The 14,871-nt window shown below is 40.9% G+C and overlaps 1 protein-coding gene across 2 annotated transcripts in view; it reads left to right on the forward strand.

Moving 5' to 3' along the window:
• itfg1 (integrin alpha FG-GAP repeat containing 1) overlaps window positions 1-14,871 on the forward strand; it is a 120,678-nt gene that overhangs the window by 97,176 nt on the left and 8,631 nt on the right. For both annotated transcript variants that reach the window (XM_046400171.1, XM_046400085.1), the window contains one exon: window positions 12,879-13,003. In XM_046400171.1, the coding sequence (XP_046256127.1) occupies window positions 12,879-13,003 (125 nt within the window). The remainder of the gene's footprint in view (window positions 1-12,878; window positions 13,004-14,871) is intronic.

Genomic DNA, 14,871 nt, shown 5'->3' on the forward strand with positions numbered 1-14,871 from the left:
ACAAGTAGATTTTTATATGGCAAGTGGAAGAGAAATATACTTGCCCAATTGGACAACTTAAAAGTCATAGAAAACACACAGTGGGTTTTCATGCTAAACGTCACTTATTACTCTGTTGGGTTTTTTTTTTTTTTAGTTAAATTAATACACTCAGAATACTGCTTTTGAAATGAATGTATTTTTCCCACACAATACTTCCAAGTCACAGTGCCTTCACTGAGAAATCAGGAGCTGATCTAAGTATTCCACAGAGTTTGCACTTCAAACGTTTCACCTCAGAAGAACAGTGGTGCCGATGTTCCTTTTGGCTCTGCAACCTGGCCGGGAACGAACTGAGGAGAGGTGCGCCCTGCGAGATGAAAGAGAATGAAAATTCAACCGCTGCACAGATTAATTTCACTGGGTGCATTAGAGCAAAGAGGATGGTGTAGTCTTAAGTGATGTTAGCTAGCCCATATCAGTATATATACATTTATATACATTTAACAAATTTAAACGTCCAAAAGCATCTCAACACCTAATACAAATTCAACACCTAATACAACCTTATTGTTTTTGGGGGGGGTTAATTGTGAGACAGGCAATTAGATATATAATCAGTTCTATTCACTGGCTTCAAGTGTTTATCTAATTATAAAGGTATGGATTGTTTTTATTTTTTAACTGACCTTTTTCTCCCCTTTGGCTGAGTCCAATCTTACACTCGGAATTTTACTTTTAACTGAGTAAAATAAAATAACTTTACCTAAAGCTTGAATTGAATCATTTCTATGTCGACACTAGTTGGATGTTTTCCAACAAACATTATACTGTTTGTTCATCATCACTAAACTAAATGAAAATTCCCCAGAAGAGTTAACTTTTGTGCCTGGACAAATGAACGGTAAATTCACTGTCCCTCAGAAAGTTAATGTTGAGCTCTGAAGGGAGATCAGGAGCTGGTGGGATGAAAGAGAGGGAAGAGGATGAGATGGTGTGGATGAAGAGAGGAGCAGAATCAGGGTGATCATAGTCTGGTAAGATACCTGAGAGGAACACTGCTAATACACACACACACACACACAGTATGCAATGCATACACACCCAGGCATATATCAGTGATAATGACACCCTCTCATCTGACAAGTAAAGGTCAACAGGACTGCTGATGCTTCTCTAAGTCTTTCTGCTGTGTATGTGTGTGTGTGTTCACCGTGTGTAGCAACATGTGTGCACACATGCACACCTTGACATTTGTCTCTTTCTGACCTTGTGTGTGTGTATGTGTGTGTGTGTGTGTGTGTACATACCAGACAGAAATGTGCCATGCCCCTTACTAAGCAGGTTGGATGGATGAGCATGAGCTGTGATTCAGACAGCACCACTCCTCATTATCAACTGACTCCTGCTGAGAGAGGGAGACACAGAGATGGGCTGGTGGAGATGCAGAGTTGAACTTATTCATTAACAACCTCTTTATTCTTCTATGGACTGTCTGAGAGATGCTGAGAAGGAATAAACACTGCACTGCTTCCCTCAGGGTTCCAGCACACATGAATACACGTTTTATGTACTTTTTAGTGACTGTATTTAGATTATAGTCATATTGAACAAACAAAAAGACTAGGAGAGCCATTGATTTGACCGCCTCAGATTTGACATATCCAGAAACCAGAAAATCCACCAAATCCAGAAATCTCTCCCTCCATTTACAGGTACCTTATGTTCCCTCAGCTAGAAAAGTTGATTTCCACTGTTGTTGGCTCATGGATCAGAGGACAGGAAAAAATTAGCCTCACATGTGACAGAAGAAAAAAAAAATGATTATGGTGTACTGGCCTCTATCACCACTAAGCGATGGTAGTGTAATACTTACTGAACGTTCCTGGGTGTGAATAATAATGGAAATTGCATTGGGTCTGTGCAGTCTGTTGACTTGCAGTGCAGACTTTATTCATTATACTATGTTTTATGAATGACCTGAAATAGTGCCCAGTGGCCTTAGTATCAGCACTGTAATCAACTGTATGCGCACCTTCACTGGGAAATTGTGGAGGACAGTTTTATCGAAAGCTTTTCAAAGCACTTCAATGTGTCACACTCAGAATTTTATTAAACTGTAAGATTTTTTTCTCCTGTGAAATAATGTGCATTTTGTCAAAACACACAACTTCCTTTTTTTTTCAGTTTTTCAGTTCAGTACTTAGATGGAAATCCAGCTATTGTCAGCAGTCCTTCATTACACTAGCTTCTTTAAACCCAACATATCTAACTGAAATAAAATGAATAGTGTCGTAAACCTAACTAGCATAAAGAAAGAATTGTAACTCTGGGGTCGTTAGCCGTGTCATGACTGGACGAGTGTGTCTATGGTGCCAAAGATTATTATGCACAGAGAGGGAACAGGGGAGGAAGTAAGGGAGGGAGGACTTTTGAGAAAGAAGTGACAGGAAGAGAGAGGATAGAGGGAGACAGAGCAAAGAGTGAGTGTTCACAAGGAGGAGAATCATAACAGGCCCAGATCAATGTGGAGCTCTCTGCAGACTGTCCAATTAGGCTAATGAGTTCAGGGGATTAGCAATGGCTCGCCCACACACACACACACACACACACACACACACACACTGTGCATACACTCATTAAAAAAACACATGTTCACTTGATGCAACAGATACACAAAAATATTTTTCATATTTCATATCTTGACCTTTTAGACATTTTGATGATGCAGGACAGCTTAGATGCAAATTCAAATGGAAAATCGAGTTGTGCTGACTTGTCCCTTCACTTGAAACATTCGTATCTTTTTTTTTTTCCTTTGGCAAATCATGTTGATGCCAACATGGGAGGCAACCTCTTGTGCTTGACGTCACACTGATCTGTGGCCACAGTATAGCCCTGTTTTCAGAGACCTCATCAGGTCACCACTGAGTGTTAGCCTATTTTCAGACCACTTTATTTCACAGCATTTGGAAGATAGGCTTGAAGCACACAGAGAAAATTTGCAATGTGTGAGTGAGATAGGAGAGTAGGTGGTTGAGAGAAATGAAAAGGGTTGGAAGGGGAGAAAATGAGCGGGTTGAGAGGACGGAGCTGAAAGCACAGAGCATAGTTGTGACGAGAAAAAGAGAAAGAGTGAAAATGAGAGTGAAACAAAAGAGGAAGATAGGAGATGGGAGGAGAGACCAGAACAGAGGGAGGGGAGAGGAGAAAGAAATATTGAAATGGAATGGAAAAAAACAAGTAGAGAGATAACCTTCCACGCAGACGTAGAGAATTGTTATTGATCAGGCTTAGCATGCTTTTCTCTTCCCTTTCTTCCCACTCCTTCACCTCCCTCCTCTGTCCTTTTTCCCCTCTTTGTTTTTTCTCCTGCTCATCCCTCCTCCAGCCCTCCTACCACTTTTATCTTTCTCTTTTCTATTTCTCCTCCAGGCCTGTAATCTCTCTCCTCTGCAGCCACTTAATAGATACCATAAAGTGTCAAGAGGCTGTTTAACTTTTAATATGTCACCGTTGCCTGCCAGTCTGCAAACATCCATAGGTTTAACTAAATGAAATGCTTTTGCATGTCTTATTGCAGAGAAGAAATCTCATATAAAGATGTTAAAATGCCTCTCACATTTTGTCCTGGGATTCATCCTTATCACTTGGATGAATTTGACAATGTCTGACCACATTACTGCTGTGGCTCTAGAGATGGCAGTGTCTGTCTGTCTGTCTTTCTTTCTGTCAGTCGACCATACTGAAATTTCTCAAAAACTATTAGATGGATTGCCTCAAAAGGTTGTACAAACATACATGTGACACTCTGAATGAATAATAATAACCTGTGGTGATCCACTGGCTTTTCATTTAATGCCCTCATTCAAATGCCATCAAAATGTAATGCTTTATGCTATAAACTGTACTTTGGTTTATGACCAAATGCATGCAGAAATGATGACATTCCTATTAGCCTCAGCTAAACTGTATGTGTAATGCTAATCAGCAAATAATAACATGCTAAACAGAGATAACGAACATGGTTAACATTATACCTGTTAAACAACAGCAAGTAAGCATTGCCAGACTATCATTATTATTCAGCTTTAAACTCTTCCATGTTGAGTCTCACAGAGCCGCTAGCACAGCTGTAGACTCCATCCATCCATTTTCAAGGGGGTTCACCCTGGACTGGTCACCAGTCAATCACAGGGCCGACACACTCGCACCTATGGGCAATGTACATGTTTTTGGGATTGCGGGAGGGAACCGGAGTACCCGGAGAAAACCCACGCAGGCACAGGGAGAACATGCAAACTGGCCCAGACTGGGATTCAAACCCAGAACCCTCTTGCTGTGAGGTGAGAGTGCTACCGACTACAGATCCCTGTAGTCTTGTTTGCTGACTGATATTCATATTACCAGGGCAGATGTGGGCAAAGGGAGCCGTTTTCTACTGTAATGGAGAGAAACGGCTCAACACATTTCTTATGATAAGTAAAACTTCTTGAAGCTGCCTTTTCACCACATCATGGAAGTTTGACAGTCTGGAGTGTAGCTGTACTTATGGAAGAAAATATTCTGAAATACACTCAGCCCTGGCTAAGAAAATATTCTTTTTTGCTTACCGTCAAGTTTCTGCTCCTTCTGCCAGACTTGCAGTACCCAGGTGTCATTTCAAATGATGCTGGGTTGCACTGAAGCTCACCTCATTGAAAACTCACTTTATATTTTCGGTTAGTGCACTTGGCTCCATTTGGTCAAATCTTGCCTCCAAAGTTTCTCAGAATAGAAATATTTATGATTCTAGCAAAAGCACAAGGACTCAGCACAAGCACACAACACAAGCAAGTGCACAGCTCGTTATGCTCTACGTTAAATGTTCTCAAATAAAGTATAAGCTTACAGTCCACTCTTTTAAATCATTTCTTAAAACTTCTCAGCATGCATGTTTGGATTGTTGAATTGAGTTTATGTCTTATTTGACCTGTTTTTTTTGTTTGTTAGTTTGCTATCCTTCAGTTCCCATTATCTTGTATTGTTTTATAGTTTCAGTTGTTGCAGGTCTTTTTTCTCAGAAACAGAATGAATGAAAATTAAAGTGAGGTACGGCATCCCTGAATAGACACTTCATGGACTAAGGAAAAGATTTTAGTAAGAACAGGGTAGGATGGTGACAGTTGTCTTTAGATCTTCGGTCGTGGTCTGTGCTCAGGTGTCAACATGCTTCAGTGCTGTAGTGTTGGAGAGGCAGTGCAAAGCTGGACGGTGATAAGAACAGATCAGCTATGAAGCCCTCCAGGTCATTCAGTGTATCACCACGCGCACGCACACACACACACACACACACACACACACACTATCACATACACGCATTATTGTCACAAATCATGGTCTAGATCTTGACACCATTGCATGGGCACTGAAGGGCACTCTCAAGGCCAGGCAGACTGTGTGAGTGTGTGTGTGTTTGTGTGTGTGTGCGCGCGCCTATCCCTCGTGGCTCCACCCTCCATCTCTGCAATTTGCTCCTTTTATCGCCATCAGGGGAGCAAATGGTTTCTATAGCGACGGGTACTAGGAATTTCTTTGAAAACCTTTTTTTTTTTTTTTTTTTAACTTTTGAAGCCCTGAGGAGTGAGCGCACGTGTGTGTGTGTGTGTGTGTGAGAGAGAGAGAGAGAGAGTGTGTGTGTTCGCACTGCAGGCCAATTATACCTATGACTATTTCCTTTCTTGATGAATTGATGCAGTCATGTTGACATTAACATAATTCTCTTTGTCCTTTCGAAGAATTTTATTCTTACTTTTAAAAGTTGAGTTTTACATATGTTTGAAGTTTCAATTTCTCATTTTTTTCACATGTATTTCTTTTAAGTGTTTATTATCTCAGACTCCATATTTGCATCTGCGACCAAACACCCATTTGACACTTCACGTCACATTGTCACTCTGCATGTCTGCCCAGGAGCAGGAAAACCTCCATACAGGACAAGGTTTTTTTATGAGGATATGTGTCATAAGACCTCAGCAGATAGATACACATGCACACACTCACACAGAAACACACATTATGTTGTAGCTCCCTCAGAGGCATCCACGTCCTCTCCCTGTCTGTCATTCTCTCTCTAATGTTTCTCACATTATTTTTTCCATTTTAGCCTTCCTATGCCCAAGAGGAAGTAAAGTTTGTCCCCTTCAATATCATGCCAAAATCCTGGTCAGTATTGTCACTAAATGATATTCTGCTGAGACATAAATGAGGAATGATAATGTCAAGACAGTCAAAATTCATTTCACCATGCATGAAAAACACAGCACTGCAATCCGCTGTAGGTAACATTAACGTATCCCGAATTCAGATTCCACGCTGCTCCATCTGTTATTAGTTAATGTACATATGCAGTTTTCTGAATCAGTTTCAGGTCAGAATGTCAGCTGAGGTACTTGCATACACAAGTCAGCAACAATGTGAGATCAAACTAGAAGAATCATAGCTTTTATGTGTGCGTAATTGTGTGTGAGTGAAAGACATCAGACACTTTATACAGTCCTGTATTCATCCATAACAGGGATTTTTCAGTACTCAATAAAAATGTAGTTTACTGATGTGATTCATACTCATGATGACACAGAACTTCACTTCCCTGACAAGTGGCTTTGCAAAGATAAACAATATTTAAAACCTCTCTCTGCAAAGTAACCAGAACAGTAAGAAGGATATTCTCTGTCTGTGGCTTCCAACAAATTTTGCCTCTCTTTCAATGCAAATTGCAGCACCACAACTGCTCAAAGCTTTGTTGCCGCCAAGTTTGTTGTGGTTAATCAAAATGTAATCTTTTGATGTGTGTTCCTCAAAGAAAGATTTGTCAAGCATGTACATCAAAGAAACTGGAATTCTGCAAATACCAGTTGTCCGCACTGCATAATCTTTTCAGTATTGTAAGGCTTCAGCCATATGTGCTGTAGCCACTTAACACATCAGTAACATTTATAACATGGAGGCTGATTAACCATCCAGGCTACCTTCAGACCGTAACAGTTTGCCCAGTAGGCTCATATATGCAGATATTGAACTGCATACTGTGTAGTATCAAAAGGGCCTTAAAATCTTACATTTATCTTGGTGAACCCTGCAAAAAGCTTGAGCACGAAACTCAACATTGTAAGGTCATAATTATATTTTAGAAAACAAGATACTTGCAGTGTCTTTACTTTGTGATGCATCGCTGATCAGCGGGGTTCCAGTTTAGTTGCACTTTTGACTTCTTATTTCGGTTTTAAACTAAGGTCTTTGTATTCACTGTAATTAAAAACTGTAAATGACAGTAAAAGTGATTTTTTTTTTAATGATAAAACTGCACCCTTGCAGACATTAATAAATGAAATGCTCAGGTGGAAAAGGCTAGCCTTTCGGACTTCATTCTGTGTTATTTATTTTTTCTTCGCTTTTCTGTCAGCTCAAATCCTGCTATGACTTTTAGACATCTGTGTATTTGCTTTCAGGTGTGGTCTGGATTAGCCTCTGAGTGAGTGAGTGTGTGTGTGTGTGTGTGTTTTATTTTTATTTTATAACACTAACTTGTGTGAATGTGATGGATATTGTGTCGCACGCATGTGTATGCGTGTGTTTAGACAATTGAAAATAAGAAGTACACACAGATGTTCACACGCATACACGCACGCACGCCAAGTCTGACTTCTTATGCTGCTTTGAATTCATTTTGTCTTCTAAGAGATGGATTGGAGGCTGTCAGTCATGTGTACAGGGTGGAATTTCCTGCCAGTGGCTTTACCAAAGGGAGATACACAAAAATCCACTCTCACACACAAATCACATAGACACTCCACTGCACAGCTCTGTATAATGCCCTTTGCCAGCCTCCCCATGTTGTGAAACGGCTTTGCACCATCCGTGGCCACATTTCCTCGCCAGTCTACACACACACACACACACAAACACACATACACACACACACACGCACACACTCACTCAGAGGCTAATCCAGGCTCCCTGCCTGTAACGTAACCCTGCTTGATCCTTCATCAGACACACACACACACACACTTGCACTCTCAGACACACTCCACCCTGCTGAGTGACCGAGTGCAAGCCATCCACCTGACAGGGAGCAGCCGTCTGTCAAAATCAAACCAAGACTGGCTTAAAGTTCCAATCCCCTCAAAAAAAAGTCTGTCCAGGCCAATGAACGGGGTTCTAGTGAGGCACTGAGTGGCAGTGGATGTCTTCCTCTCCTGGATCCATCTCAAAGTAACTCTCTGTAACACTCCTGCTCTTTCTTCTGTGGGACAGTAAGTGTCCTGTTAGTCTGTGTGGTACCTGAATGGTGGATATTAACAACAAAAAAATGGTATTACCATCAAGGTCACTTCATGGTCACTTAAGACAAACAGGAGTAGGTGAAGGGGATTTGGGAGTATTTGTAGGTGACAGGTGCTATTATAGAGTTGCACAGCATAAGCAGCAAAATTGAATAGATTTATTTTGAGCCCTTTAAGGCCTACTTGCAATACAGACCATGATTGTATAAAAAGAAATCTTGAAGATGGACTTGAATAGAGCTTTAGAAAAAGTTTTGACCTCCACAGTTTTCTCCTATGTTCGGTTATGCAGAGGTATGACAGCTCGCTGTGTTTTTTTGTTCCTCAGTAATGAATTTATTTTGTCAGGCTACGCATAGCGATGGCCAGGATATGACTTTTGTCATCTCCTGCAGATTCACAGCAGTGGGATGTGTGTGTTTCATACAGCATATGAGAATACACACACTTTGATCTTTGTTTTCTTTATCAGACTAGAAGTCACCTTGGAACAAGACTGGAGTCCACATCCATGCTAGTGGCTCTGTGAGACTGAGCTACAACATGCTCACAAAGGCAGTGCTAACACTGATATTTAGCAGGTGTGATGTTTGCAATGTTGACTATCTTGCTTTAGCATGTTAATATGTTACTTTTAGTAAGCACAAAGTACAGCTGTTAATGATGGGAATGTCATTTTTGTCACTTTGTGACTAATGCTGGGCTCAGACCACAGGAGTTTCAGGCCAATTTAATTTCAAGTAGCCCCTCCCAGCAGTCGGAGGAGAAATCTGCTGTGACCTCGGTTGGCATCGATATTCAACACAGATTATGTGGTAACGTGAAGTGTTTGCTGATCCAGTCTAAACCCTCCCAAACTGCTCGCAGATTCGTCAGGGCTGCCCCAGTAATTTCAAACATGTTTGATATTTGGGGTTGAAAACCCAAATTATTACATCAATGCTTTCCAAGTTGGGCCACACAAGCCAATGATAGAGAAATTCCAGAGCTGCTGAGCTTGCTGCCATTGAACAGTAAACATTGTAGCCCTTGTGGCTAATGTTAGCTAGCATACTACTGCAGACAGGTATTAAAATGGACGGTTAACGTCTGACCTCCAGTTTTCCATGAAGAATAGAAATGTGTTGAGCATGTCTCCCCCTGACCATTTTCTCATCTGTGCTCCTTTAGCCTTCTGCTTTTGTCTTTTTTCTTTGCAAAGCAGTGGTGTTTTCCTCGTCAGTCTCCGCATTGTTTACGTCTCAAGATCAGAGAAATCACTTAAAGTATTATACTGCTCCCTCTGATGCAGTGATCTTAATAATGTCCTGCAGTGTATGTGGCACCATTATTATCAAATCTTATAGTGTGTGCATGTCTGAAATGAAAGAAAAGAACATTTGTGAAGTCTCTCCTTATGTGCACGACGCAACTCAAGTTCAAAAACTGTTAGATGTGGAGATATTTCTAGGTGAAAGCTTTGTCCCGCCGTTGGCACCAAGGTCATTAGTATTCAACCACTGGGCACCATCAGTGTGCATACTAAATTTCATTGCAGTCCATGGTGAGATATTTCAATAAATCCAAAACTGTAAATCTCATGTTAGTGCTCGACAAAAAGTCCATAATGCATCCAATAGTTGTTAAAGATCCCCTCCACACACGTATTAAGGCAAACAGCAAAATTCTCTAATGTCTGTCTGACATTGTTTTTGTAGAGAAAAGTGTAATAAGTACATTAATATCCTTAAAATGACAGCTCTTCCTCCTCCCTCCTTAAAATTTCCAAAATGTGTGAAGATGCAGCCGTTTTTGTGTACGTCATTCACATTTTGGATGGAAGGGGGAGCTTTAAGAAGAAGTGCTATAGACTGACCAACTGACTCACCAATTCTTACATTGATACAAGAATTTCATCTCTCCTGCACTGATTTTATCATTACAGTTACATTACATTACAACAAAATACACCATACCATACAGCAGAGCCCAGCTTTTACTGATCTGTTGCGTTTATCAGACTCTCAGACACACGCACGCTCACGCACATGGACGTCTCATGCCCAGTTCTTCCTGGAAACAGCCAACATTTCTGTCCCTCTCCCATCTCCTTTGCTATCTGCAGTGTGCAATTAAGTCAATTATACTGCCTCTTCACAGCTCCACAGCCCAGCACTAAAAATCTACAAGAATAGAATACATAGAGAAAAAGCAAGCAAGGAAATTTAGAGAGATAAACAGAGATGACTAATGAAAAGCTCTTTGTGGTAGAAGGTGGCATAAGTCGATAGGTCTGTTCTGCAGCGAGGCCGACTGGAGACTGGAGAAGTATTTACAGCATCTTGCGCAGCAGGGTTGGACTGTGAATCTTCAGCTAGCAGGATTTTTGAGTATACCTCTATACACTATGGTATTGGTAACGTTATTTTTGAATAATAAATGTGTAATGTCCTGTTTTTTTTTCTCTGATGTTTTCAGTTTTTCATTCATTTTATTTGAATTGTGCCTTGTCTGTATTGATTATTGATTGATTATTGTTATTATTATTGATATTATTGTTGTTGTCGTTATACTTATTATAGTAGTAGTATTATTACTTATAGTTGCAGTCCTCTGTAGGTATCATTATTATTATTATTGACACTTTTTGGACCAGATCAGTTGCTCCAACATAAAATGGATGACAGCCAACAGGTACAATGTTTTTCCACTATTTTTTTCCCACATGGTTTTGGCCTTGCAGCCTACTAGGTGGGCCGACCCAGCCGGATTGGCTAGTCCAAGCCTGATGGGTTGGTTTGTTCTATATACAATGGCCAAACCTTGTTCTACAAGTTCTTGTTGTTTAATTTCTAACCCTACATGCAAGGTTCCCAAGGTAAAAGCCCAGCTTTAATTGTGTCTTATGAAAGAGCATTAAAGTAGAGAAATATGGAGCTGGACGGGCCTGACCCAGGATCAACTGAGATGGCCAAAATGAACAGATTTTTGACTGAGATTAAGCATAGAATTTTAAAAAAAAAGCAAAAGTAAAGGGAGAAGCAAAGTTGTTGTGCTCCTCTCGGCCTGCAATACGCAGTCCATCCACATTAGTTCTGATCACTGGCTGCCTCAAGGCTTTCTCTCTCTCTCTCTCTCTCTCTCTCTCTCTCTCACTCACTCTCTCTCACTCTCTCTCTCTTTCTCTCTGTCTGTTCTTCCATCCTCCTCGCTCTCTCCTTCCCTCTCTTTGTTTACCACATAGAGGTTGATTTATGTCGGCTGCACTTGGCAGTTGGGTGGCGTGGGCGGGATACAGCAGCTGAAGGGGAGAGAGAGGAGAGACGAGCAGAGAGGAGGAAACAAGAGACTAAGGGTTGTGCGAGAATAGTAAGTAAGGAGGGAGAAGGGGGAGGTTGTGCGAGGAGACAGGGAGAGGTGTTGGTCTGGCCTCAGGTGTCTCACTCTGATTTGTATCTTTTATGATGCTTCTTCATGTCAGAACACAAGGTCTCTTGCTGCAGTCCCTCTGGCTCGTTTGCTCCTGTTATCTGTTTCTTCCTCATCCCTCTCATTATGTTTACTTGTACAGTTTAGTCTTACTCCTGATGGTCATGGTCAGGATAGGTCAGGATAGATTACATTACATTACACAAAAGGTAAATGACTCCTTTGAGAGAGGAGAGCAGGTGCAGCTGTAGTATCACTAAAGCAAATGGGGATAATGTTTACATAAACAGCTGACAATCTGTTGTGTTAAGCATGAATGTCATGCGTGAAAATGTGCAACTTTTATAGGCTGCCTTGTTCACACGATGTTTAAAACGGGCAGCAACACTGAATTCATGCTACAGAGAAATATGTTGATATTTATATGTATATACATTATATATGTATATGCATTTGTGCTGTACCTTTTTTTCTTATTTCATTTGTTTTGTGTAGAGACTATGTGAGGTTGACAGGAGGTTATAACACGTTGTACCAATGGGTTCAGAACAAGAAAAAATAAAGTATTGGCACTACTCAGCAAGCAGTAGAAAAACAAATGTTGACCTTGCAAAAATGTTGAAATGATTCTTTGTTTTACAAAGTGCAAGAGTTCTGAAGCACGTCAGTCCGCAGCCACTTCAGGAGCTCTTTGCGGCTGTACGTACGCACAGTGGTGCTTTGAGCTGACATTTGTATTCTAACATTCTCACAGGGATGATGCTAATGTGCTGATGTGTGGCAAATATAATGTTTACTGAGTTCACCATTGTATATGTATTTGGTCATAATACATAACAATTTTGACTTGATGATGGAGTCAGATGAACAGTTAAGCAATCATTTAAGTTATTACAATTAATCTTGAGTGGAACATAAACATGTAGAACAAACTTCATGGCAGTGCTTCCAATAGTTATCAAGACAATTCTCCAAAAACCACAAACCACCACTCAAGGGACATGTAGAGAATCCCAAAGCTCAGCAGGATTTATCCTCTGGGGACCACTGTTGTCTGTATAAAATTACATGGCAGTCCAGTCAATACAAGGCTCATTAGCAGAGGAAAAGCACATGATTTTTATGACATTAAAAATAATCTCCTCTCTCCCTCCCTTCCTGCAGCCGGTCAGTTGAGCCAGTCGGCTCACTTCTCCCTCCAGCTGCCCTACACTGTGCTGGGCCTCGGACGCAGCGCCAACTTCCTAGACCACCTTTTCGTTGGCATCCCCCGGCCTTCTGGAGAGACGGTGAGGAAATATGAGAAGGTTATGTTACCTGGACACTGCACAGTACTCTTGTAGGGAGAGCCACAGGCTGTACAGTCTCTGTCTAAGAGCTGCAACAGACGGAGAACAGGAAGCTGCTGTGCTGAACAACCAAAGAAAATCCTGAATCTAAAATTGTGAAAAAATGTTGTAACAAAAAACAGTGTAATTCCATAAGTCACTGATGACGTAGTTCACATTCTTTTCACATTTTCCTGTTATTTTCTAATATGTTTAATGTGTTTTGGAAAAAAATCTTGGAATTTCCTTTACATGGACTTCATCAAATCATCAAAAAACATCATCATCAAAAAAGTTGTTTCATAAGAAGTATAAGTAACATGTATAATACCACTCATATGTCTAATTAAGTCTTTTCTGAGCACCCTAACCCGTCCTGAATATAACAGCGTATGGCATGCGTGGCTGAGACATTTAATATCTATGCAATAAGTCTAGGAAAAAAGGGAGCGAGAGACAAGCAGAAATAGCCTCAGGATCCTGATGTTAAGAATCAGGAAACCTTCCAAGAAAGAAACTAATTCATATTAAGTGAAATTTAAACACTTTTAAAGTCATAACCAGAGAGCATTAGTCGTCTTTTTCCCAGCTCAGACTTTATTTCATAACGGCCTGGGTGTGATGCATATTTTCTTTGCAAATGTGAAAAATGAACAGGTTTGAATTGGTTTGCATGTGTGTTTATGGGTCCTGTTAATGCTCTGAAACACACGTTGTGTTTTCTTTTTGTTTCTCTCATTTGAATTCTCACAATAAGACTTCTTTTTATAAGCTAAACCCTGCTCGGTGAAGATAAGGTAAGTGTTTTCTCTGTGCTGATAGCAGAGAAGCAGCATATTTTGCAGCCTTCATCACTGAAAAAACGTCCAGTTTTGGCACACAGAGTCAGGATTGGGCAGTAAAATCAAGCGATTAAAGACGAGACGAGAGGCTGGGAGTTGATATATCTAACACAGAGATGCTTTGTGATGCACAGATTACGTGCTTATAATGGAGTGTGTGTGATGATTTCTGACACCACCTGTGGGATTGATGAAGGTGCGGCGAGCTCCCCACTGGAACAGAAACCTCACTTCGCTACATCTTCACTCTGAGCTTCAAACACGTCTTTGTTCAGCAGCTCTGACAGTAGAGGATACATGAATGTGTGTCTCCTGTCATACTCCAAACCAGCGTTATATTAATATAGTAAATAATTGATCGGGTTTATGTTTTTAATCTCTTCGTCAGCCACATTTCTACACTGCACTACTTAAAGTGTCAGCACCCTTGAGCTCAGCTCTCTCTCTCAATATTTCCACGCTCACCTCCATCTCCATTTTCTCTCTCTCTATCTCACATTGCACTTGTCACACTGAATATTAGGCACGACAGGGCCCTTTTTCCTCCCTCCCATGTGGTACCAAGCTCTTCGTCAAGCAGCTGATTAGAATTGCAGATGGGTCGGTCCGCGACTCAGAAGCGGTAGTGCACCAAGAACACTCATCTCAAACAAGCTGCTTTGTTGTCCCCTTCCTGCACACTCCTTTTTCCTGTGCAAAGAGATATGTGCTTCTTTTCTGCCATTCCTTCTACAAAGTGAATTAATGAATGCCTAAATATTGGGCCCATTATGCAGAGAGGTTTATTTTTTAAAACCCAGAGCGATGAGGGAGTGGAGTAACTCCATTGAATTTACCTGTAATGAGGAGGAGAAGGTTTAGAAATCCTGAGCGCTGCACCACCTGCTCAGTCGGCAGGTTTGGATCTTTCTGTTTGTCAACTCTCTTTATCTCTCATTTTTATTTCCTTCCTCTCTCTGTCTTTCTATCTGTCCTGCTTCCAGTCTC

Source organism: Scatophagus argus, chromosome 1 (assembly GCF_020382885.2).
Source record: "Scatophagus argus isolate fScaArg1 chromosome 1, fScaArg1.pri, whole genome shotgun sequence".
Lineage (NCBI taxonomy): Eukaryota > Metazoa > Chordata > Actinopteri > Scatophagidae > Scatophagus > Scatophagus argus.